The sequence below is a fragment of the Gopherus flavomarginatus genome, chromosome 10, assembly GCF_025201925.1.
Source record: "Gopherus flavomarginatus isolate rGopFla2 chromosome 10, rGopFla2.mat.asm, whole genome shotgun sequence".
Lineage (NCBI taxonomy): Eukaryota > Metazoa > Chordata > Testudines > Testudinidae > Gopherus > Gopherus flavomarginatus.
In genome coordinates, this window is record NC_066626.1 from 22,995,910 (window position 1) to 23,019,648 (window position 23,739).

Here is a 23,739-nt window from a genome sequence, read left to right on the forward strand (position 1 = left end):
TGGATAACAGAGGCTCTTGCTGTCACTGTCTGACTGGCTATACTGGAGAGCAGTGTGTGGAACTGGAGAGTTACATTTATTGAGAACAGAAGCTGAATAAGTATAATGGACACTTTATTAAGAAAAGAACTTACTATGATGGTCAGGCACGTTAACAGCAGTAGTGCTTTGAAAAGGCACTTCTGGTATAAGCCCTTGCCATATACTTTCAATTTTTTTTTTCAAAATCTATCCTGTTGGACTAAAATGTGTATCCTTATTTTCAAGGATATAAAATTTTCTCAAACTTACTTTTATTTTTGTACAAGCTGATCATAAACTAGCTACACATGTGCACAACCTTAAACTTGATTCTAAGTTAGTCAATATCTTGTTTTCCAAATTTGGTAAATAGTTCTCCCTGAAAAATACATCATTTGAAAAAGTGGCCAAGTGCCTCTATATTAATACCGGCTATCATCTACAGCAGAGTTTCTCAACCTTTTTTGATACCAGGGACTGGCTTGCTCCCTTCCTAAACTGTGTCAGGGAGATATCAGGGACCAGTGCCGGTCCACAGACCGGTCGCTGAGAAACACTGATCTACAGGCACTGGTGAGAGCATTGAGCTATCCAGCAACCTGGTTGTACTCATAATTCTGACAGACTACAAAAAGTGAACACTTCTAATGAAATAGCCTGCTCTCTGGAAAGCTGCATTTCAAAAAAAGGTATGATTGTTCCCAAGCTGAGAGCACATACTGAAAGCTGAGAGTTTGTAACTAATGAAAGCCCAGAACTGACTGCAGACTTTTCCACAGCAGATTTCAAGTTGAGGTGACTACAGTTCCCTGTTCAGTTGACCGGGAAGATGAGTTTTTTCCTGAGTGTGAAACTGGGCTGTGGCATCTGCTTCCCTTGGTTCAGCCTGTCATTCTTCCTGCTCACCTCCCGGTTCACTGCTGTCAGGATCGAGAGAATATCCTCTCCTCTGCCAAAAGATTAGAATCTCAGCATTAGCAACAGCAAAGGGGTTCACCTAACCTGCTGTCCACTAACACCTTTTGATTGCTTAAAGATGCTACTACATTATCCCATATCCTGATCAAAGCCAGCAGCGCATGCTCTGTGGAACGAGCAAATAATGGATTTAACTTTATTATGCTACACTGAACAACTTACAGTGGCTGATCTGTAATTGCTGTCTTCTAAACAAGTGAGTTGGATCCTATTTAGGTATTTCTCTTTGTATGTATGTAGGAGCAGTGTGTGTGTGAGATTCTCTCTATTTTATACAGAGAGAGACCTGTCTCTGTGTGTACAAATACATGCGTGTATAGGTACATGCTCCCATCCTTGCCTCCATACACATATCTGCAGATACCTGACTGAGGTGCAACTCACTTATGTAGGAGACAGCAACTACAGATCAGTTGTAATAGGATTTTATATTATACATGTGTGTCACTCTTCATCCTCAGATTTACACAACACTTGTATCAATGAGGGTTGTAGGGTACTCTCCCTACAATCACTCCAGGTGAGGCAGATGTGTGCAGAGAACACCCAACCATTCCACTAATTGCACCACTTGTATAAAGCCTTGTCTACACAAGAAGCTAGCACTGGTTTAACTTGTCAGTTTAAAAACTGACATTGGTAAGGGTATCTGCCTAGGTATTTGCACCTATTTAATTAAATCACAGCTTAAGTTCAACAGGTGCAATTTTGTATAGACAAGGTGTAAGGCTAAGAATGAAGAGGTGACAAAATGTATGTACATATACAAATCAGCGTTAAAAGCTTTTATGAATACGGCAGAAATAAGTTGTACTAACCGTGGACAGCTCTTCTCCAAGTGCTCGCATAGTGACTGTATATACCAAGTGCCCTGGGTTGTACTTCTGTAGGAAACAAAATCCTTCATGGTGGCCATTCCAAGCAGGAAGTCTGCCTCATCTGGAATGCACTCCAGTTGAAATCTTGCATCTGCCTCTACAGAAGAATCCAGCTCTGCAGAATCTGTTTCTATATGTACCCCTTTCTGGAATGTGTCACCTTGGCAGGCCTGAATGAAGAACACTTTTGGTTTTCCAGCAAGTGAGGGACAGTTCATGCCAGTGAAAGAAGTGGTTAGTTCCTGGATGGCTGTTTCCTGCCCATCAGTACCAAATACAATGCCTTTATCACCATGGGAGAGGATGCAGCAAACAAAGCAGTCCCGGTCACGGTGATCCATGTTCCTGTAGACGTGCACTGTGTGACGGATTTGCTCTGCAGTGAGGTCTTTGTGCTCTGCTATCTCAAAGTGAAGTTTGGTAAAGACCTTTCTCAGAGCCGCTGGAGAGTAAACAGAAGGGGCAATGGGGGCAGACATTTTGTAACTTTTACTAAATAAATTAATCAGTAACTAAAGAGAATTAGGTTCATGCTGTTTTCCCCACCCTTATACATTTAATTCTACACCCCCATCACTTATGTTTTCAGAATGGGAATTTATCTCTGCTACCACAGCAATGAGCATGAGAGAGGAAATGAGGGATCTAAGGGCCTGAACAGTAGTGATCTCATATTGTCAATATTTTCATTAACAACTTCCATGATAGAGTAGAGAGCATACTTTATCAAATTTGCAAATGACATCTTTCTTGAAATGTGGTGCCCAGAATTGGACACAGTGCTAAAGCTGAAACCTCACCAGTGCCGACTAGAGCAGAACAATCACCTCCTATCTTATCTACAACCTTCCTGTTAACACATCCTAGAATGACATTTGCTTCTTTTCCCAATAGATCACATTGTTGACTCATTAAATCTGTGATGCGGTATAATCCCCAGATCCCCTTCTATAATATGGCTGCTTAGCCAATTATTCTCCATTTTGTATTTAGGCATTGGATTTTGCCTTCGTAAGTGCAAAGACCTGCACTTGTCATTATTGAATGTTGTCTTACTGATTCCAAAACAATTCTTCATTGTATCAAGATCATTGTGAATTCTAATCCTGTCCTCCAAAGTGCTGGCAACCCCTCCTAGCTTGGTGTCAGCCACAGATTTTACAAAAGTACTCTCTACTCCATCATGCAAGTCTCTAATGAAAATATTAAATAGTACTGGATCCAGGACAGACCACTGTGGAACCCCACCTGATATATCCCATCTCAGTTTGACAGTGAATGCCATGATAACTAGTTAAGTACATTTCATACAATAGGCCAGACCTCTTCCCCTCTCTCGGATTACTCCAATTTCCCTGGAGTTCACAGATATGCAAACTGCGCCTGAATTTTTCTAGTCCTTGCTGTACCTGCATCGGCGTCTGTTCCGTTCCGGTCTTTTATGTTTTGAAGTTTAGGCACCTCTGATCTTGCTTTTGTAAAGTCATGATTGTTCAGGATCAGGCAGATTCCACGGGGCCGGCTGCTCATTTTGTACATGTCAGGCTGTTCGGAAAAACAGATGAACAACAACCCACAACCTGAGCTGCGGCAAGCGTCATTCACATTTCATATACCCTGCTGCACATTCAATGGGTTCAGCCTAATGCCCAGTTCCAGTGCACAGCAGCTGGAGAGCTGCACTAATGGGGCAGCCAATGATTCTCCCTACACCGTCTCTTCATTGCAGGCTCTGTGCCACCTGCTTCCTTCTGTGGTGTAGGGGGTGTGCTGAGGTCGGGATGCTCCATCAGCTACTTAGTCACCATGGCTGCAAATGACATAACTTAGGGGCATTGCGGGGGGTCTCCCTTCTGCCTACCTCAACCACCACCTTCTCTCCTCATCTTCTTGCTCCAGCTCACCTCTCCTTATCCTCACACAAAGCACTCGCTCCTTCCCCGCTGTCTGATGTACAGGCCCCACCATCCCCCTCAGCTACCCCTCCAACCATTCCCTCACTGCTCACTTCAGACCCATTATTCATCCTGCCCGTTGTCTCCCTTCGTTTTCAGTCTGATTGCTTTTACTTGTACCTGCCCATTTCCTTCCCCTGCCTCCACTTTACATTTAACTTTTTTCCACCCTATAAATTTCTTCCCCACCCTGCTCCTAGCTCCCACCCTCTCTGTACAGTTCAGTCTCCTGCCCTCCCCATTCTCCTAGATTCTCTCCCCACCTCCTGTGAGATCTCACCCTTGGATCGCTTCCCACCCTCCCCTAGTATCTTCCCCCACTGGAGCCACCCCCGATAGTCCTTCTCCTCAATCATATCCTGCCTGCCCCTGACTCTTTCCCCATCAAACAGCTCCCTTCTGCTCCCGCATCCAGGCCCTTCCCCACTCTACTGCATCACATCTCCCTCTGCCTTAATTCTGCCTCCAGCACTTTCTCACTCTCCTCATCTATGGCCACCTCCTGACAGTGTTCACCCTGTGGCCCCCTCTGCTCCCCTCACAGGGCCCTATCTGGTCATCTTCACTCTCACACCTGTGCTCTCCTTTTCCCCCAGTACTCCTAAGCCTTCCTGCCTCCCCCAGGGGCCAGGCAGAGATAGGGCTATTAGGCCAAGAGCAGAAGGGAGTGTTAGTACCCTCTGCTGTCCAGAAGTGAAACTGCAGGGTTTAGAGCCAAAGGAGAAATTTTTTACCTGAATTTTTTCTCTGTTAGCAGCTGCTCTCCTTATTCATTACTCATAGCTCATGCCCCTGCCTGTGGCATTTGGGGGTGTGATCCACTGTTACTGCTGGAGGCATCAGGGCTAGGCTGAGGTGCCACCCTCCAGTTCTGGCCACCCCGCTGCAAGCCCCAGCAGCGCTCTTTGCCTTCTCCCGCCTCCCTGGTATTTTTGGAAAGTATCAGGGACAGGTCATGGGCTTCTGTGAATTTTTTATTGCCTGCAACTTGTCCCTGACTTTTACTAAAAATACCCATGACAGAATCTTAACCTTAATCATGAGAATCCCCCGACTCACAGCCAGAGGAAGGGGAGCTGTGTAGGAGCCCCCACACACCTGGGAGGGACTGGATCCTTTCAGGGGTTTTTCCCCTTCCAGCCCAGCTCTGTCGCAGGGATTACCCCTGGCACTGGCCCGATCGCTTCCTCCTCGTCCTTATACTCTTCCTCAGAAGCCTCACTGAACATTTCTGCATTGGAGTTGTGGCTCCTCAGGGCAGGGTGGGGCCTGGGCCGTAGCAGCACAAGGGTCAGATGGCTGGGACCAAGCAGGGAATACATCCCCTGCTGTAGAGCCTGCAAATTCTTTTTCAGAGAGAGGTCCTTAGATTTAAAACTGGGTGTTTACAGGACAGCTTTGTCCTGCCAGAGCAGGGGCAGAGGACTCCAGGAGGGAGGCAAGGTGGCTGAAACCACCACGCTCTGTTCACTAGATCCAGGGGCAGAGTAGGAGAAAGATTAGAAGTCTCAACTGCACAAAAATGAATAAAAACAAATTTAAAATAAAATTGACAGGAGAAACTGATCCACCACCATGTTCCACCTGAGACTGGCACCCTGAGCTGGAGGACGGAGACCAGTCCTGGAGCCTGCAGCAACAACAATGCACCACCTCCACAGGTAAGGTCAGCCCTGAGTAGCAAATGAGGAGAGACACCAGTGCAACAGCAACCCCAGTATGGTGCCTGGAGAGGCTGAGAGTGAAGTAGAGAAAACAGGGCCTTATAGAGCTGCCATCGCTGTAAAACCGTAGCATTCTTGTCTTATAATGAATGGCAATATTTGGAAGAATCAAATGGGCTGGGGGTCAGGATGAGATATTTAGCATCTACCAGGATAGCTGCCAATCAAAATTTTCATCTTTGTTTAAAAGAAAAACCCAACCATCCAACCCTAACACAGAGCAACTCCGCTCTCTGGCGCTGCTTAACAGGGTTAACTCACTCTGCCCTTCCTCTGTTCAAGAAATGGGCCCTTTCCAGCTACCCCGTGAAACAAAAGACTTTCTAGTAACAGATTTGCTGAAGCTTAATAACTGTGCTCCATTCTGCCTGTGCCCCAACTGACATGGCTTCAGAAGAACAAATATCCCATAAGTGACTTGTTTCCACCTCACAGACAGCCTCTCTGCACAGACAGAAAAAACTCACATCAAAATGTCTAGCTCATGCCAATCACTGAAAGGCTAACCGCTGTTGTGACAAGCCGGTAGGGTTTTATTTTCACAGACAGATCCGTTTGCTGCTTAATACTCTCCCTTCCCACCATCTGCCCAACACAACAATATCCCATATACAGCCAGATCCCCTAAAGTAACTTTTAATCCTGATTTACCTGCTGGATTTCTTCCTGGATGCCTGGAGAATCGGATGCAGTCTGAGAAGGCCAAAGGCTGTCCCGGACTAAAATAATCCAGAGAGAGAGAGTCAGGCATAGAACTAGATAAAGCATAAAATTTTATCATCTGGGAAATTTACCTTTAAAAGGTCCAGTAGTCTGCTCCTGAGACACGTGTGTAATTCCTGTTAGCAGCAATGCAAAGTACAATGAGTACTACCCTCTGACTTCAGTAAGATGTGCGAGGGCTTTGGCTGCAAAAAGTGTTTTGTTTCAAAGTGGCCCAACTGGAGTAAAATGACACAGGAATTGATCCTGTGCCAACTGAAAAAAAAATTGTAAAACTGCTCAATGAATTCACTGGGAGCAGGCCCAGGCCCCTAACGCTTTGCTTCTTGTGTATCAAGGTACACTGCTAGGATAATAGCTATTTATCTAAAGGGTTTTTCATCCACTCTCACAACTGTGCTGACAAGCCAAATACTGAACTGGTAAAGCTATTTATCCAATAGGAATTTCAACTCCCTATCTACTGTACTGACAAAAGCCAAAGTACAGGTAAAGCATGAATTTTCTATGGTTCCCTAGTCCTTTCCTATTTTGGTACATAATGGTGAAAGCCTTACATGGTAAGTGAGTACCTTTCAAATCACAGGGCCTTTCTGCACAGACCTTGACTACTGGATCCATAGTACCCACTCCCTTTCTGGCTAACACCAGATTAACTCTATGAAATCTCCTTGCCTCCAGGAATGGATTTTGAACGTTTTTGTGTGTATGTATAGAGTGAAAAATAATACTACCTCCCTGGCAGCTAGTGTTCTTCAGCTATAGATCACAAAATACTTTTAAAGGAGATCATTATCATTATCCCCCACTTTACTGAGCTGCCCCAGGTCACCTAGCAGGCCACAGACAGAGCTGGTATTAGAACGAAGATCACCCAAGTCCCAATACAGTGCTCGATCCACTATGCCACATAGTCTGCTGGGGAGGCAAAGACTTCTTAGAGTCCTTAACTACATACACTGATATTAAATAGGCCATTTTTTCCTTGCACTCCTTGGGGCTCAGAGCCTGCATCAGCATCTCCGTGAAGTCAATGAGACAGCGCATGGATCTGTGTTCATGGAGCCTGAGGCAGGACTGCAGCCTGCGTGTAAAATATAATACCTGCTACAGACAGCAGGCCTCTCTGATACTCCTTGCATATTCATTGCAATAAAGAGCATTTTTAAAAGAAAATCTCACTAGAGTAACTATGAAAAATAAGGGGCTTTAAAACAGTGGGGGTGGTTAGACATGATCAAATAAATAGAGCTCACTTTGTAACTATATATAGAGGTGGGACAAGACAGGTAGATGGATTAAAAAGAATGTGACAGATGTGGGAAAAAGAGGTGAAAATTCACTAAGGAAGTTCTAAATGGCATCTCCTTGGAAGCTAATCTGTCAGTTACCTTCAGAGACTCTTGTTTGGCCTCCAGGTTCTTCCGTGATATACATTTCCACTGCATGGGAAAGAAATTTGTTGTTTAGCTATAGATGCTTAGCACATTAAGCTGATGTGTCAATTCAAAAGTAACTGATGTGAAAGGCCATTTTTACCATTTCGGTCTAATTCATACTCTTCGATTTTCTTCAGAAGGCTTTTGTCAATTTTCTCACAAATAGTCTTGAGGATTTCTAGGTTTTCTTCTGCCAGTAGTCCCTTCTTCTCCATCTCAATGAAAACATTGATCAGTGTCTGGGCAATTAGAAAGACAATTTTCTGCTAGAGATAGAATTTACTTTCCCTCCACATTCTCCAGTCTAGAGGTGCCTCTTCTTGTGGAGCCGTAGCCTCAGAGGCACTGATCATCCTCCACACCACAGCACAGCACACCACTGTGAATGGAGGCTACTCAGACCCGGGTAGGATGGGCCCACAGTGGTGATCTCATATTTATACTGTGCTTTTCATTTAAAGGATTCCCATGGGGCACTAACTAACAATTGCTGAACTACTTATTGGAATCACTTCAACTACTCCTCAAGAGCAGCTGCCTCTGGAAGGAAAACAGGCAAAGGGGTCTCAACAGCAAAAAGTGCAGTGGAACGTAGACAGGCCGAGCAACAGTGCCACATAGGAATCTGCTCACGCCTGAGCATTCATCTGACTCAGCAGAAGCAACCGAGACCTCAGTTGCATCTCTCATCAAAAGATGATTCCTCCAGCAGAGCAGAGCCCCCATCTCCATATTGGATCTGACGTGACTTTTGTGTATTTTTCTTTGTAATGAGAGAAAATGAAGTGTTCAATCCACTACCCCTTCTATTCTACTATTTCTATCCTGTCTATTTAGATTATAAGATCTTCGGCACAGGGAACTGTCTACTGCTTATTTGTTTATACAGTATCTAGCACAATAGGGCCACAGTCTGGACACTACAGTAAAAAACATGATTAATAATAATGAAGCATATAAGCCATCTAGTCCCTAGCCAGAAATATTCCTGATTGGAGGTGGGGGGAAGGGAAGTGGTGTTAAGATGTGGAAACATAGGGTGGCCATTCCCAAAGAAGCCCTGTTTTCCCACTACACCCTAAACAACTTCTGGATCTGCTAAAGGCAATGAAACAATTCTTACCATCTCATTGTCCAGCTTGCACCTCGGAAGCTCTTTGCTCAGAAGAAACTTCAAAGATTTCAACTCATCTGTTGTTATGTTTTCTGAAAGCTGGAAGAGCAGGTACCTGGTAGGAAAACAGGGAGTTGCTTCGCTCAGTATGAGCCAGTTGGTATCTGAGCTTTATTTAATATTGTGCTGGCAAGCTACTAAGTGCTCACTAGAAGCATACATGGCACAAAATGTGAAAACTGTATGAGATACACACATACACACGCACAATGTATTTTTTTCCACACAGACACAAATGTTAACACAAAAGAAATCAATTTTTTTTAATTTCGCTTGGTCCCAGGACAACCTGGAATTCAAACATAGTTCTTTTTATGCAGCCAAAATGAGTTAGTTTTGAAAAACTAAGTTGAGCTGCCCAACCAGAACCCAATATGGGCTGATGGCTTTTACAGGTCAGTTATTATTAGTCAATGCTTTTTCTCAGTTTTCATCAATTACCAATAACCCCCCAAGTTCCTAACGTGCTATAGTCTATGATAAATACACTGAGACATAACAGATCAGTTTACACTGCAGTCATATTTATACTGGCAGGTGAATGCCCACAGAGATGCTTTGTTCCACATCTATCTTACAGCCAGCGTCAAGACCCTCTGTGGAGCTGAAAAACCTCAAACTGGGACCATTCACATGTGAGGGGTGTGTGTATGTGTGTATTTTAATCAAATTCATAGAACAAAATCCAAAGTTTGTCCTGCAGCACTGCGGAGGCAATGTAACTTGCAGATACACCAAAAACAAGTATGGCTCTTTAAACATCTGGGACCATTAAACAGCTTTACAGGATGCCACTCAACTACCGACAGGCAACTTTAAAGGCAGATGCTGGTGGAGAAGGGTATCCTCCTTTACTGAACTCTCAGGACAGAAGCACACACATTGGTGAGAGGGAAGGGAATGGAAGGAAGGATGGATTTGCATTATATGCATGTTATCTCAGACCACAGCCAGGGACTACTGTACAGCCGAGTCTCCACTCAGTCAATGAGCAATAAGGATGGAGAGCAAACTCAAAACCAGAGCTGGGCAGAAGCCATGTGGGGGCCCTCAAGGAATGGTGCTTTTATGGGAGGCAGACAGCTGCTGTATATTCTGCGCAGGATACCCTTCTCTCAGGAGCAAGCAGCTAATCTAACCCAACCGGCTCTAGAATCAGGGGTGTACTGAACTGTCCTAACTAGACAGACAATGAATACAAGCCTCTTGCCTCAGTTTCCTTGTAAATCCCACATTACAGCAGTTACTGCCCATGCTCCACATCAAGGAGAGCCACTTATATCAGCCAAGTGCACTCTCCTTGGATTCCCGCCTGCTGAGAAGAGGAATTTGTTTATTAGGAAAGGAAGATGCTGGTTTTCATTTTCAGGCTCGGGCCAGACACACCCCACAACTCCAATTGAAACATCATACAGAATTGGGACCTAAAGTGTTTAATGTCACTTACCCAGACCAGGAGCTTGATTTTCTGGAAATAGGCTGCTCTTTAGTCTGAGCACTAATACTATGTAATCCTCCAATTTAATTAAACAGCTGCAGCCAGATCCTCAGTAAAACACGGAACAGCTGAGAAAGGCAATAGTGCAAAGACCTTTTCTGCTTTTGCAACTTTTGGTCCTAGTGCCAATTTGTGACGGCCTGGCCCCTGATAATAAAGAAGACAGCCTCAGGGCTGCTCTATATTCTGACTGTCACCAGCAGTCATTCTAGCATCTGGACACAAGGGCACCCAAGTCAAGCTCATACCAGCCAGGGATTTCCCTCCATTCTAGGAGAAGCCTCAGATAGTCACTCATGCCACATGTAAATCTGCTTTGCCCTGCTAGAAAAATGCAAATACAGACTTCATGGGTCTGAGAATCTGACCCCTCCCCTGGGATGAATTACTGTTTCCAATCTACTATTTAAAGGAATGCGCAATTTACTCTGTCATTTATTATTTGCAGGCTGTTTAAGTTGCATCAGTGTCAGATTCACATACATTTACTGTACAGTAACATGCACATCAAGGTAGCAATTTATTTCTACACATTATGAAAAGGACTGAATAATTGTTCTGCAGACTTAATGTGCCTCCTATTAACGTCAATGGCAAAACTTCCATTGATTTCGCTGGGAAGAGGCCGAGGCCCTCAGAGAGCACTTATGGACAAACCACAGGTACAAATCCCATGAAAATCATTACCATAATTTATACTTAATTTTTCATGAGGCATTAGATCCCGCACCAATATGATACAGAGCTACCCACCTGAACTGAGATACCTTTGCCCGCCCTGGAATTTGAAGCTCCCTCTCCATCTCCTCTCTGCTGGAGCTCAGTTTATCAGTCAGAAGGTCTATGCGGTTTATCCTGAACAGCAGCTCCTTTAAGAAGGACAGATTGTCTTCCTCCATCATGCCCTTTTCCTCGAGCGCTAGGAATAAGGCCTCAGGATCACGGATGCCTTCCTGCTTCCGCAGTGGGATGTGTTCCAGGCTTAGAAACTTCAGAGCCACCAGGTCTTCTGTGGCCAGAGCCTCACTGATGGTGTAGAGGAGCTTGTGGAAGTCCATCTTCCTCAGACAGTTGACAAAAGGTTATTTCAGTCGTAGATAAAAGGAAAGAAGGGTCCCAAGTGGCCTCTGTTTAGACTGTGAATAAGAAAACAGCTGCATGTATCTGGTATGGCAGCAATTTGCAAATAGTCTCATAATAAACTTTGTACCTATTTATTTTTTCATTTGTTCCTTGGAGCTGCCATGCCTTTATTCATTCTAGTATTAGAGTCAGGGCATCGGGTGTGTGGGGGCTGGGTATGTGTGGGGGGTGCAGGAGTTAGGGCAGGGGGCTGGGGTGGAGGGTGCATGAGTCAATGCATGAGGTGTGCGGGGGGCTGGGGATGTGGGGGGGTGCTAGAGTCAGGGCTGGGGTTGTGCGGGGTGCAGGGGTCAGGGCAGAGGGCTGGGTACGTGAGAGTGGGGTGCAGGGATGAGGGCAGGGGCTTGAGGGGGAGTTAGGACTCCTGGGCTCTGGGAAGGGGCTGGTGTTTGACACTCGGGGGAGGAGTGCTGGGAGTGAGGACTCTAGATTCCTAGGTTTCCAGCTGGGCTCTAGTCGTTCGAGGGGGTGGAGGGCAGACAGAGACTAGGGCTCTGAACTCTGGACTCCTGGGTTCTTCCCTCAATGCCGGAGTGGAGCAGGGTCCAGTGACCTGGGCTGGGGAAAGAGGCGTGACCCAGCTGTTCCCAGGTCCAGCAGGTGGTGAGCCGCAGCCCCGGGGCTCAGGATTGGCCTGTGGGATGCAGCCTGCCCCAGTACAGAGCCAAGCTCATCCCGGCACCGGCAGTCCAACCCCCGAGCAGCCTACCTGAGTCCAGGGAGCGGGACTGGCCGTGCCCGGAGCAGGCGGGCGCATGGCCCAGTTGGGACCGAGGACCCTTCCCCACTTACAGGCCTCACGGGCGCTGCAACTCCTGTTGGGCCGGCTCCCTCTTCCTGCCACCGCTGGCGGGGCCACTCAGACTCCGTGGACACCAGGTAGCGGTATGGACATGCTAACCTGGAAACACAACCTTCCGCCGGAACTGACGGAGGTCGGGAAAGCATGTGCAAATGCCAGCAGGAGGGGTGGAGAAGAGTGGGCTGGGCCAAGCAGGATTTTTAATGGCATGCTGCTGCCTGCCGGGATCCCAGCTGCCAGCCCCTGCTCAGCCCGCTGCTGAACCCAGGTCATCTTTGGCACGCATGCCATAGGTTGCCGACCCGTCCTACACCCACTGAAGTCAGTGATAAATCTCAGTTGACTTCTGCGCATCTCCCGGAAGTGGCCAGCATGTCCCTGCAGCCCCTGGATACAGGGGTGATCAGGGAAGCTCCACGTGCTGCCCCCGTCCCCAGTGCTGACTCCACAGCTTCCATTAGACAGGAACTGCAGCCAATGGGAGCTGTGGGGGCAGCGTCTGCAGGCTCGGGTGTGACAGTGTATCCCATAAGTCTCCATGGGAACATGCTTATGAATATATATATGACATAACTGGGATATGTTTTATGTGACATACGCTATGTAACATATCTATGTAAAGGTTATGATCTACGGAATATATTCCTCCTATTTGTATGCATGAATTATTTTTGTACTTGAAGTTAGGAATATTGGCTGTACACTTGCTTGATTTCTATTGAGAAAGGAATGTGCAAATTAAATGCCCAGTCAAGAACCACTTGAGCCAACAATGAACTCTAAGACACCAATCCACATCGGAGCTTTCTCAGCAATGTGGCTTGGCTGGTAAGAAACTCAGTCATGCATGGACATGTGACTTGGACATGTGACTCCATCTTGGAGCTGGATTTTGCATAGGTGAGAGGATGGGGGGGGCTCCCCCCCACAAGAAAAAGTCTATTTAAGCCTGTGGGATACCCCCTCCATTTGATCTTCAGCTGACTAAAGAGATAGCCTCTCCCCCCCAAGGAAACCTGAAAGAGACTGGAACAAAGGTCAGTAACTACAGGAGGTGTGAGTGATTGCTGGACCCAGAGCAGAAGGAGATTAGTCTGTAAAAGGAAGCTTACTGGAACTGGTGAGGTTTTTATCTGCACTCAGTTGTCTTACTGTATTAGATGCAGACTTGTGTGTTTTGTTTTATTTTGCTTAGTAATTCACTTTGTTCTGTCTGTTACTACTTGGAACCAGTTAAATCCTACTTTCTGTATTTAATAACATCACTTTTTACTTATTAATTAACCCAGATTATTAATACCTGGGGGGGGGACAGCTGTGCATCTCTCTCTATCAGTGTTATATAGGGCAAACAAATTATGAGTTTATTCTGATAAATCCGTTTTACTCTATGTAAAGCTTATTTGGGGTTTAGATTCCATTGGGAGTCAGGCATCTGAGTGTTACAGAAGTGTGCCTGTCTCTAAGTTGCTTTCAGTTAAGTCTGCAGCTTTGGGGGAGGTGGTTCAGACCTTAGGTGTCTGGCTCAACAAGACAGGCTGCTGAAGTCTCAAGCTGGCAGGAAAGCAGGGGCAGAAGTAGTCTTGGCACATCAGTTGGCAGTTCCCAGGTGGGTTTCTGTGATCCAACCAGTCACAGCGTGCACTGCACAGAGCCATGGGGCTGCGCCTCAGCCTGGGTACCAGTCATGCTGGCCACTCCCGGGAGCAGCACGGAGCCAGGGCAGGCAGAGCAAACCTGCCTTAGCCCAGCCATGCTGCCAACCAGGAGCTGCCTGAGGTAAGCGCTACCCAGCCGGAGCCTGCAGGCTCAACCCTCTCCTGTACCCCAACCCCTGCCCCAGGTCGGAGCCCCCTCCCAGACCCTGCACCCCCTCCCACAGCCAAACCCCCTGCCCCAGCCCTGAGCCCCCTCCCGCGAACTTAACGCCTTGGCTCCAGCTCAGAGCTCCTGCTGCACCCCCAGACCCACTCCAGAGCCCTCCCCCCGTTCTGCACTGCAAGCCCCTGCCCCAGCGAGTCAAAATGAGTGAGAGTGGGGAAGAGCTGGGGGGGGGGTGTTTGAAGTGAGGGGGGGCCTCAGGGCAGAACAAGTGTGTTCGGTTTTCTCCCTTAGAAAGCGGGCAAGTCTGTACCTTCCCCCCTCTCTGTCTGATTTCGCCCACCAGCCCTTTGGGGACAAGGCAGGGGAGGGCCAGGAGCCCTGAAACACCCGAGAAGCCACCTCTGGATGTAAGCTGAGAGCCGCGCCCTCTTGCCCCGACAGCACGAACCCTGTGCAACCTGCGTCCTTCCCGGTGTGCCGCACCCTGGCCCTTCCTCAGCACTTCTCCTCAGGCGCCTTTAAAGCACTTCACAAGGGCGAGTATGAGCCCACAGCCCCGTTTTACAGCGGGGGACACTGAGGCACGGGCCCTTGCTCCAGCTCCCCCAGCGGCCTGGGCCCCCGCCCCCCGCCCGGGGCTCCAGGCACTAGGCCGCGCTGAGATGCAGGGGGCTCGAGCAGGACGCAGGGACAACGCTAACCCGCCCCGGAGCGCCCCGCGCCCGGCCCGGAAGCAGCGCGCCCAGCCCGCCTGAGCAAGGGGGCGCTGCCCAGCTGCAGCCCGCGCCCGCCAGCCCGGGCTCTGGCAGCCAGCGGGCTCCAGCCGGCTCCACCGCCCGCCTTCCCCGGCAGCCTGAGCAGCTCCGCCGCCTCCCGCAGCGGCGCGACCAACCCGGCCGCCCCGGGCCTCCGCCTGCCCCGCTACACGCCCGGGGAAGCCGCCACGGCGCCCTCGGCCGTCCAAAAACCTCCCTCCCCGCGTCACTCAGTGCTGCCCCGCCCCCGCTGGGGCCCCGCGCCTCACCTGCCCCGCACGCTCATGCCGCTGCGGGTAACAAAGAGACGCGGCGCTGGCGGCGAAGCCAGCCCCGAGCCATTCAGAGGCGGGGAGTGGGGGCAGGGCCTGAGGTGCAATGAAAGACGTGCCCGGCCTCAGCCCGGCCACACATGAAGCGCTGACGGGGGGGGGGACAGTGGCGGCCCCAGTTTCTGGCCTCGGTGCTGGGTGCAGCCCGAAAGGAGGCGCCGTGTTCATGGCTCCACGCCCCCCGTGGTGCCACGTGCGCTGGGTGTTTTGTTACCCTTGGCACTAGGGGGACTGCAAAGTTCCTTCCTGTTTCTGGGAGATGACTCCCTGGAGGGCTCAAGTGCAGAGGTTATAGTGTGCCAGGGCTGAGCCCTGGCATCGCTAGGCCTGGCTGCTCACCCCTAGGCTTGGTAGTTCATAGCCTGAGCCCCAGCATCTCTTTCATTGCAAATTAAAAACTGATCAAATGTAGACTGTGATTTTTTTCCTCCTGCCCCTCCTCAATAAAAGAAGTACTGGAGCTTTAACAAAGACAGCACAAATGTTTCTCAGGCATGTGAATTTAATAGATACTATAAACCCAATAATCCGCCAATCTTCTGGCGTTTCAGGGTTACAAAATATCTGAAGTTCTAATTTAAAACAACAAAGGGGGAGGAGGAGTCATGCAGATATGTCCAAACCACCTAAGGTTTTCAGGCCTTCTTAATGCACCATAAAGAAGCAAAGTATGTTTTTTCACCTTAGGAAAATCAACAACAAAGAAGAACTTTGTAGAGTAACACAATTTAAATGGAGTTTCATAACAAGTCAGTTTACAGCAAGTTGTAGCCCAGTGAGTCTCAAAACTTTTGTACTGGTGACCCCCTTTGACATAACAAGCCTCTGAGTGACACCTCCCACCCCTTATAAATTAAAAATCCTTTTTAATATATTTAACACCATTATAACTTGGAGGAAAAGCAGTGTTTGGGGTGGAGGCTGACAGCTTGTGACACCCCCCCCCATGTAATAACCTTGCAACCGCCTGGGGGGGGGGTCACAACCGTCAGTTTGAGACCCCCTGCTGTACCTAGTGCTTATAGTCAACTTTTAATGAATGTCCTTCTGCAGTAAAATGGATTAGACACCACATGCCAAATATCCTTAGTTAGTCCTAGGGATGGATTTACATATGTATTTAAAGTTAAGCACATGGCTTAAGTGCTTTGCTGAATCAGTCTTATGCCTTACAGCTGAAACCAGCTGTGCCATATCTTAAAGGAACATTCCTTTAGTTGATGCCTCGTGGCCTATTTCCCATATCGCTATAGAACCTTCTGTGTTGCCAAAAAAAAAAAAAGATTAGCTTTTGAGCTCTTTGGGACAGGGATCATCTTTTTGTTCTGCAATTGTACAGCACCTAGCACCAGGGGATCCTAGTCATTGACTATGAATCCTAGGGACTATGGTAATACAAATAATAATAGTAATACTTTGCAGGATATAAACAAATAGATGATTTTTAGGTTGTGCAGTATCCTGTGTGGCTGTACAGTGCCAAGCAGATTACTGCTACACAAGTAAAATTTCTGTATTTTCCACTCCAGGCATCTGATGAAGTGAGTTTTGCCCATGAAAGCTTATGCCTAAATAAATGTGTTAGTCTCTAAGGTGCTACAAGGCCTCCTCGTTGTTTTTGCTGATACAGATTAACACAGCTACCACTCTGAAAAGTAAAAGTGCTGTATTTCTGATTTTTGCACTATAAGCAGAATATTATGTGTTGCTGTCCCTTAAAAATAAATTCTGCTGTCCTTTGTTCCTTGAAACACAAATGACCAGCCCAGTCCTTATTCATGCAAACTCCCACTGACATCAATGAGAGTTCACCAGAGTCAGTAAGAACTGGGGGAAAGACCTCAGGCTTTAGCCTACGATATTAATAAAATTATTACCCTAAGATTAATACAAAATAAAAATATCATTTCAAAAATAGCTGGCAATGAGTGGGTCCCAATGAGCCTTTTTTTAGGCTGGAACAAAATCTCTTGTGAGCAATCTGAGAGGTACCTCACTAAAGTGACAGCTGTATATTCACAGGCAGCATGAGTCATCTGTGAAAGGGCACCAACCGTTCTAAAGCCAGCTCCTGAGATACTTGGTACTTACGTTTTAACTACAAAGTTGTCCCACCTCACGGTCTTCGCTGCAATCAGTTCTCCAGGCTGCTTTTAAGGTTAGTGGTAACTCAGCCACATTTTTACATGAAGGCAAGCAGTATACACACAATCTAATGCAAGACTTCCTGGTCGCCTGGCTTGCCTGGCTGCTGATGGGAAGTGTGATGCATTAAGATGCATGTTTATTCCTGTAACCACATTGCTTGAGCAGTATGTTTAAAGGGGGCGTGGCATGGGGGAGTCAGCGCCTTGTAATGTCATTTCCTTTTCCATCCCCCACCCGCAAAAGATACAGCACCCGGAAATCCTAACACACTTGTGTGTCATTTCACCATATTTTCAAAATCGTAAACAAGTCAGTTTAGTGGTATCTGTTTTAGGGCTGTGGAATGCTCAAAAGTGCAGTTTTGGCGGGTTGTTTTAAATGTGTGCTGGTGTCATTACTGCCAGCTTCTGACTCAACAGCAGTGACGTACATATTCCACAGGGCAGTGGATTTTTTTTCAATCATTTTGTGTCTGAATGAGCTGAACCGTCTTCAGATATGTTAACGACTGTTATAAAGAGGACTGTGATTAGCGATTCTATATGTCCACTGAAGGTAGGACAAGAAGTAATAAGCTTAATCTGCAGCAGATAATTAGATATTAGGAAAAACTATAAGGATAGTTAAACTCTGGAATAGGCTTCCAAGGGAGGTTGTGGAATCGCCATCACTGGAAGTGTTTAAGAGCTGGTGGGAAAAACACCAGTCAGGAATAGTCTAAGACTGTGGTTCTCAACCAGGAACACACATGCCCTGGGGTAGGGGGGTATGCAAAGGTCTTCTAGAGGATACATTAACTCATCTAGCTTTTTGCCTACTTTTACAATGCCTACATAAAAAGCACTAGCAAAATCAATGCAAACTAAAATTTCATAGGTTTCAGAGTAGCAGCCATGTTAGTCGGTATCCACAAAAAGAAACAGGAGTACTTGTGGCACCTTTATTTATAGTGAGCATAAGCTTACGTGGGCTACAGCCCACTTTATCAGATCCATAGACTGGAACATATAGTAGGAAGATAGATATAAATACAGACAGAGAACATGAAAAGGTGGAAGTTACCATACCAACTCTAAGAGGCTAATTAATTAAGATGCGCTATTATCAGCAGGAGAAAAAAAACTTTTGTAGTGATCATCAAGATGGCCCATTTCAGACAGTTGACAAAAAGGTGTGAGGATACTTAACATAGGGAAATAGATTCAATTTGTGTAATGACCCAACCACTCCCAGTCTCTAGTCAAGCCAAAGTTAATAGTATCTAGTTTGCATATTAATTCACATTCATACTGCTCTATGTACTGAAATGTAAGTACAATCAATATGTATATTCCAGATGATTTATTTTATAATTATATAATTCTAATTAAATTAGAAAGTAAGCAATGGTTCAGTACCAGTGTTCTGTGACTCTTTCTATTTTTATATCTGATTTTGTAAACAAGTAGTTTTTAAGTGAGTTGAAACTTGGGGGCACACAAGACAAATCAGACTCCTGAACAGGGTACAGTAGTCTGGAAAGGTTGAAAGCCACTAAGGTTTACATGGTACTGCTTCAATGCCGGGGGCTGGACTTGATGACTTCTCAAGGTCCCTTCCAGCCCTCGATTTCTATCCTGAAACACTCAATGAGTGTGGTTAACATTCCTTCTGAGTTAATGAATAGCTTTGAAAGCCTCCACACTTGGCATTTCTCTGCCCTTAAAAAACTGTTCATCACACTGAACACTCATTCCACTGGACTGTTTGTTCCTTGTAAACACAGAGAACATTCTACTCAGTATAGCATTGCGTCTTGAACCAGCAGTTTACGTGATCAAAGAAAAAATGGTTTTTATAGATGTAATAATTAAAAAAAAAACACGCTAGGACATCCAGAAGTTCCAAAAGAAGATCCTATTACATCAGGTGAAAAACATAGACATAAGGTCACTTTAGGCATGTTAGGTGGGGAATACCTTCAGATCTGGGTTTTAGGCTTGGGCCAGTCTGACTGATTGCAAAGTCACATTTAACATTGTGTTAACTCCTAATTTTCTAGTGAACACAAATCCTGAAGAAAAAGCAGCTTTTGCATTAATTCTACAATCACATACTGCTGTGTAAATCAAGTGCAAATCCACTGATGTAAAACCAATGTAAGTAAAGGAAGATTAAGGCCAAAGTGGGAATAAAGGTGCTGCCTGGAAAAAGTTTTCTACCTACAGAAAATCTTTGGCACTTAAAATAGCATATTGTGTGGGGAAATTCCTGAAGTGGTGTCATGGTGAGTAGTTGCTTTACTGCAACAGAAAAAGATGGGGGGAAGCCCACGAATGAAATTTAGGGACTTCCCAAACAAAGCAATGAAGCAGAATTTTCTACTCAAAAGTATTTAGGACAAAACAAACTAACAAGCCACTTTTCTGTTTAGTATGACTCTTGGTAGCACCTATCTATCTACCTAGCTACACTGTCTGAGGGTATGGCTACACTGCAACGCAAGCCCAGGCTGAGACTCAGGCTCAGGTGCTACCCCCACCTGCCCCCATCTGTCTACACACTAATGTCTTGGATTGTGGCTCAGACTCAAGGTCTTAGGACCATACAGGGGTGGAGGGCCTGAGCCTGTGTCTAAACAGGAATCAGGGTTCAAGCCCTATTGTTTCACTGTGTGGACTCAGGCCCTGGGAGTCTGCCAGTGCTTTCCCACAACTCCTTTGGCGGGTTTTCTTTGTCCTCTCTAGCCCTCACCTCTTGGCTCCCAGATAACAGAGGCAACTCTGTTTGTTCAAGTACAGCTTGGTGTTTATTAACCCTTCCATTTTATTCTGATTGCTAAGCTGCAAACACAGTAAACATTCTTCTGCCTTTGCCATGGCCACTAACCAGACTAAGTCCTTTTCCAAGCGTGCTCCTGGTTGCAGGAACATAGACAGATTTTGGTGACTCTGGTGTGGGGCAAGCAAAGCACACAATTTTAGTAAGAGTACCAGGAATGACTAGGCCTACCAGCAAATAGCAAAGATGCTGGCAATGTTTGAAATTTACTGAACCAGTGACCAGTTCAGAGAGTGGATTAAGTGGCTCTAGACCAACTACCACCAAACCAGGGGCCAGAACTGAACCTCGGAAATCTCCTCATCATCACGCCTGTCTTACAAGGTGTCATAAACAGATAGCTAAGGGTTAATGTCTCTTTCACCTGAAGCACCTGACCAGAGGACCAATCAGGAAACCGGATTTTTTCAACTCTGGGTGGAGGGAATTGTGTGTCTGAGTCTTTTGTCTGTCTGCCTGCTTTCTCTGAGCTTTGGAGAAGCAGTTTCTACTTTCTAGTCTTCTGTTTCTAAGTGTAAGGACAAAGAGATCAGATAGTAAGTAAGTTATATGGTTTCTTTTCTTTGGTATTTGCATGAATATAAGTGCTGGAGTGCTTTGATTTGTATTCTTTTTGAATAAGGCTGTTTATTCAATATTCTTTTAAGCAATCGACCCTGTATTGTATCATCTTAATACAGAGAGAACATTTGTATGTATTTTTCTTTCTTTTTATATAAAGCTTTCTTTTAAGACCTGTTGGAGTTTTTCTTTACTTCAGGGAAATTGAGTCTGTACTCACCAGGGAATTGGTGGGAGGAAGAAATCGGGGAGATCTGTGTGTTGGATTTGCTAGCCTGATTTTGCATTCCCTCTGGGGGAATAGGAAAGTACTATTTGTTTCCAGGATTGGGAACAGAGAGGGGGAGTCTCTCTGGGTAGTTTCACAGAGCTTGTGTCTGTGTATCTCTCCAGGAGCACCTGGAGGGGGGAAGGGAAAAAGGATTATTTCCCTTTGTTGTGAGACTCAAGGGATTTGGGTCTTGGGGTCCCAGGGAAGGTTTTTCAGGGGGACCAGAGTGCCCCAAAACACTCTAATTTTTTGGGTGGTGGCAGCAAGTACCAGGTCCAAGCTGGTAACTAAGCTTGGAGGTTTTCATGCTAACCCCCATATTTTGGACGCTAAGGTCCAAATCTGGGACTAAGGTTATGATATGGTGTAGCAGTGGTGGGATATAGACAGAATCCAGAAGCCAGTAGGAATATTATATTTTTCTCTTCTCTGCTAAGGGCTTTTTAGCAGAGAGAAACAGTTGGTTTTAAAAGGGAACCAGAGAGAATTTTTTTTTTCTGCTCTCTCTGGCAGTTTGTGGCTTGCATGTTAAGCGAGAAGCCATTAAGAGACTGTTGAGGGTCTTTTGTCACACAATAGCACTCCCATTGAGAGTCATTACCAGCACTATATGAATGCAAATAAAGTGGTTTTTCAGGTTTACTTAACATTGAAAATTAGCTAAAGGCACTGTTGCTAGGCAGACTTCAGGAGGCAACAGAGCCTGCAGTGCAGAAGATAAACACCGGAGGGCACCCCAACACAAGAAAACAGGAACCATGACTTCTAAGGCAAAAATTGAGGCCGAAGAACAAATCAAAGAAGCTGAACACAGGCGAGAGATGGAGATGAAAGAAAAGGAAGAAAGCATGAAACTGGCAGCCTTCCAAAGAGAACAGGCAGCCCAAGAGGCAGCACACAAAAGAAAACTAGAAGAAGAAGAGGTGGCCTACCGAAGGAAACAAGCAGAAGAAGAGTTGGCCCACCGCCGAGAAATGGAAAAACAACAAAAAGAAATGGAAAAACAACAAAAAGAGAATGAAGAGAAGGAAAAACAGAGAAAACATGAACTGGAGTTGGCAAAAGCTGGGCTGCATGTGCCAGCCAACCCTAACAACCCGGCGCCAATTATTGCTCCACAGCACAGGAAATTTCCCACCTACAAGGCAGGTGATGACACCGAGGCCTTCTTGGAAAATTTTGAAAGAGCCTGTCTTGGGTACAGCATTCCCGAAGACCAGTACATGGTAGAATTGAGGTCACAGCTCAGTGGACCTTTAGCAGAGGTGGCAGCTGAAATGCCTAAGCAGCAAATGAATGACTATAAACTTTTTCAAACCAAGGCCAGATACAGAATGGGGATAACCCCAGATCATGCCCGTCGGCGTTTCAGAACCCAAAAGTGGAAACCAGAGGTGTCATTTCCCAAACACGCCTACTACATTGCAAAAAACTATGAGGCCTGGATAACAGGAAACAACATTCAAACCTTGGAAGAACTGCACCTCCTCATACAAATGGAGCAGTTCTTGGATGGTGTTCCTGAAGACATCACACGGTACATACAAGATGGAAATCCCAAAGATATCGCTGAGGCGGGGGAGATTGGAGCCAGATGGATGGAACTGGCAGAAAGCAAGAAAGCTACTGTCAAGGGGAACGATTACCCCAGGGGGCACACAGACCATAAACCCTACAACCGAGGACAGCCAAAGACCCCACATACCACCCAAGTAAAGCCACAGATACCCTACCCTTCAACCTCACCAGTCTCCAGTAACTCACCTCGGCCCAGTGACCCATCAGATGGAAGATGCTTTAAGTGTAATGAACTGGGACATATCAAGGCCAACTGTCCCAAGAACACCATGCGAGTGCAATTCATTACACCACCATCACACCAAAGATCCCCAGGCCCGGATGCCTCTCAAATACCCTTGGAGCGAAGGGAAAATTTGAGAGTGGGCGGAAAGAAGGTTACTGCGTGGAGAGACACGGGGGCACAAGTGTCAGCTATCCACCAATCCTTCGTTGACCCCAAATTCATCAACCCAAAGGCCAAAGTTACAATTTACCCCTTCATGTCACAAGCTGTAGACTTGCCTACAGCTCAACTGCCTGTCCAGTACAAAGGCTGGTCAGGAATGTGGACTTTTGCAGTCTATGACAATTATCCTATCCCCATGCTACTGGGGGAAGACTTGGCCAACCAGGTGAAGCGGGCCAAGAGAGTGGGAATGGTTACACGTAGCCAAACCAGGCAAGCTTCCAGACCCATTCCTGTTCCTGAGCCGTCCACAGATGCCCCGTCTGTGTTACCAGAGACCCAGACAGAGGTAGTGGACCCGGATTCCATGCCTACCACTGAAACAGCCACAGCATCTCCAGTCCCAGGCCCGGAACTGGAACAGCAACCAGCACCAGCAAGTGCAACCACATCTTCAAACTCAACGCCAGAGGGCGCCAGCGAGCCAAAACTGGCAGAAGCACAAGACAGCCATACCCAAAAGGCTCAGCCAGAGCCTGAAATACCCTCAGGTGCACCAGCAGAGAGCGGTTCACCAGCAACGGAAACAACCCCATCACCTACATCGCTTCCAGAGGGACCAAGCCCAAGTCCACAGTCTGAGGAAGAACTGGTGACCCCAGCCTCAAGGGAACAGTTCCAGACTGAGCAGGAAGCAGATGACAGCCTTCAGAAAGCGTGGGCGGCG

The 23,739-nt window shown here is 46.6% G+C and overlaps 1 protein-coding gene across 4 annotated transcripts; it reads right to left on the bottom strand.

Annotated features, from left to right (window-relative positions):
• Positions 1-97: 97 nt before the first annotated feature.
• On the bottom strand, positions 98-17,553 carry CASP8 (caspase 8). 4 transcript variants are annotated; one of them, XM_050916825.1, is made up of 10 exons: positions 17,338-17,553; positions 11,144-11,526; positions 8,842-8,947; positions 7,819-7,957; positions 7,671-7,721; positions 6,351-6,395; positions 6,208-6,275; positions 3,287-3,422; positions 1,818-2,319; positions 98-970 (listed from the first exon to the last, which is right to left on the bottom strand). In XM_050916825.1, exons 2-10 carry the CDS (start codon positions 11,446-11,448, stop codon positions 835-837), a joined length of 1,488 nt encoding a protein of 495 aa, XP_050772782.1. In that variant the 5' UTR covers positions 11,449-11,526; positions 17,338-17,553; the 3' UTR covers positions 98-834. The 4 variants fall into 4 exon arrangements, with proteins under 4 accessions (XP_050772782.1, XP_050772781.1, XP_050772783.1 ...); XM_050916824.1 differs by lacking the exon at positions 17,338-17,553 and adding an exon at positions 15,184-15,338; XM_050916826.1 differs by lacking the exon at positions 17,338-17,553 and adding an exon at positions 13,847-14,134.
• Positions 17,554-23,739: the final 6,186 nt, after the last annotated feature.

What these genes read in the sequence shown, in the direction of transcription:
- CASP8 (XM_050916825.1), bottom strand. Translation starts at nt 11,448, where the DNA reads ATGGACTTCCACAAGCTCCTCTACACCATCAGTGAGGCTCTGGCCACA. An exon ending in GCAAGCTGGACAATGAGATG is followed by an intron (nt 7,958 to 8,841) that starts GTAAGAATTGTT and finishes CTAATTGCCCAG; the next exon opens with ACACTGATCAATGTTTTCAT. An exon ending in TTGGAGAAGAGCTGTCCACG is followed by an intron (nt 971 to 1,817) that starts GTTAGTACAACT and finishes ATCTTTTGGCAG; the next exon opens with AGGAGAGGATATTCTCTCGA.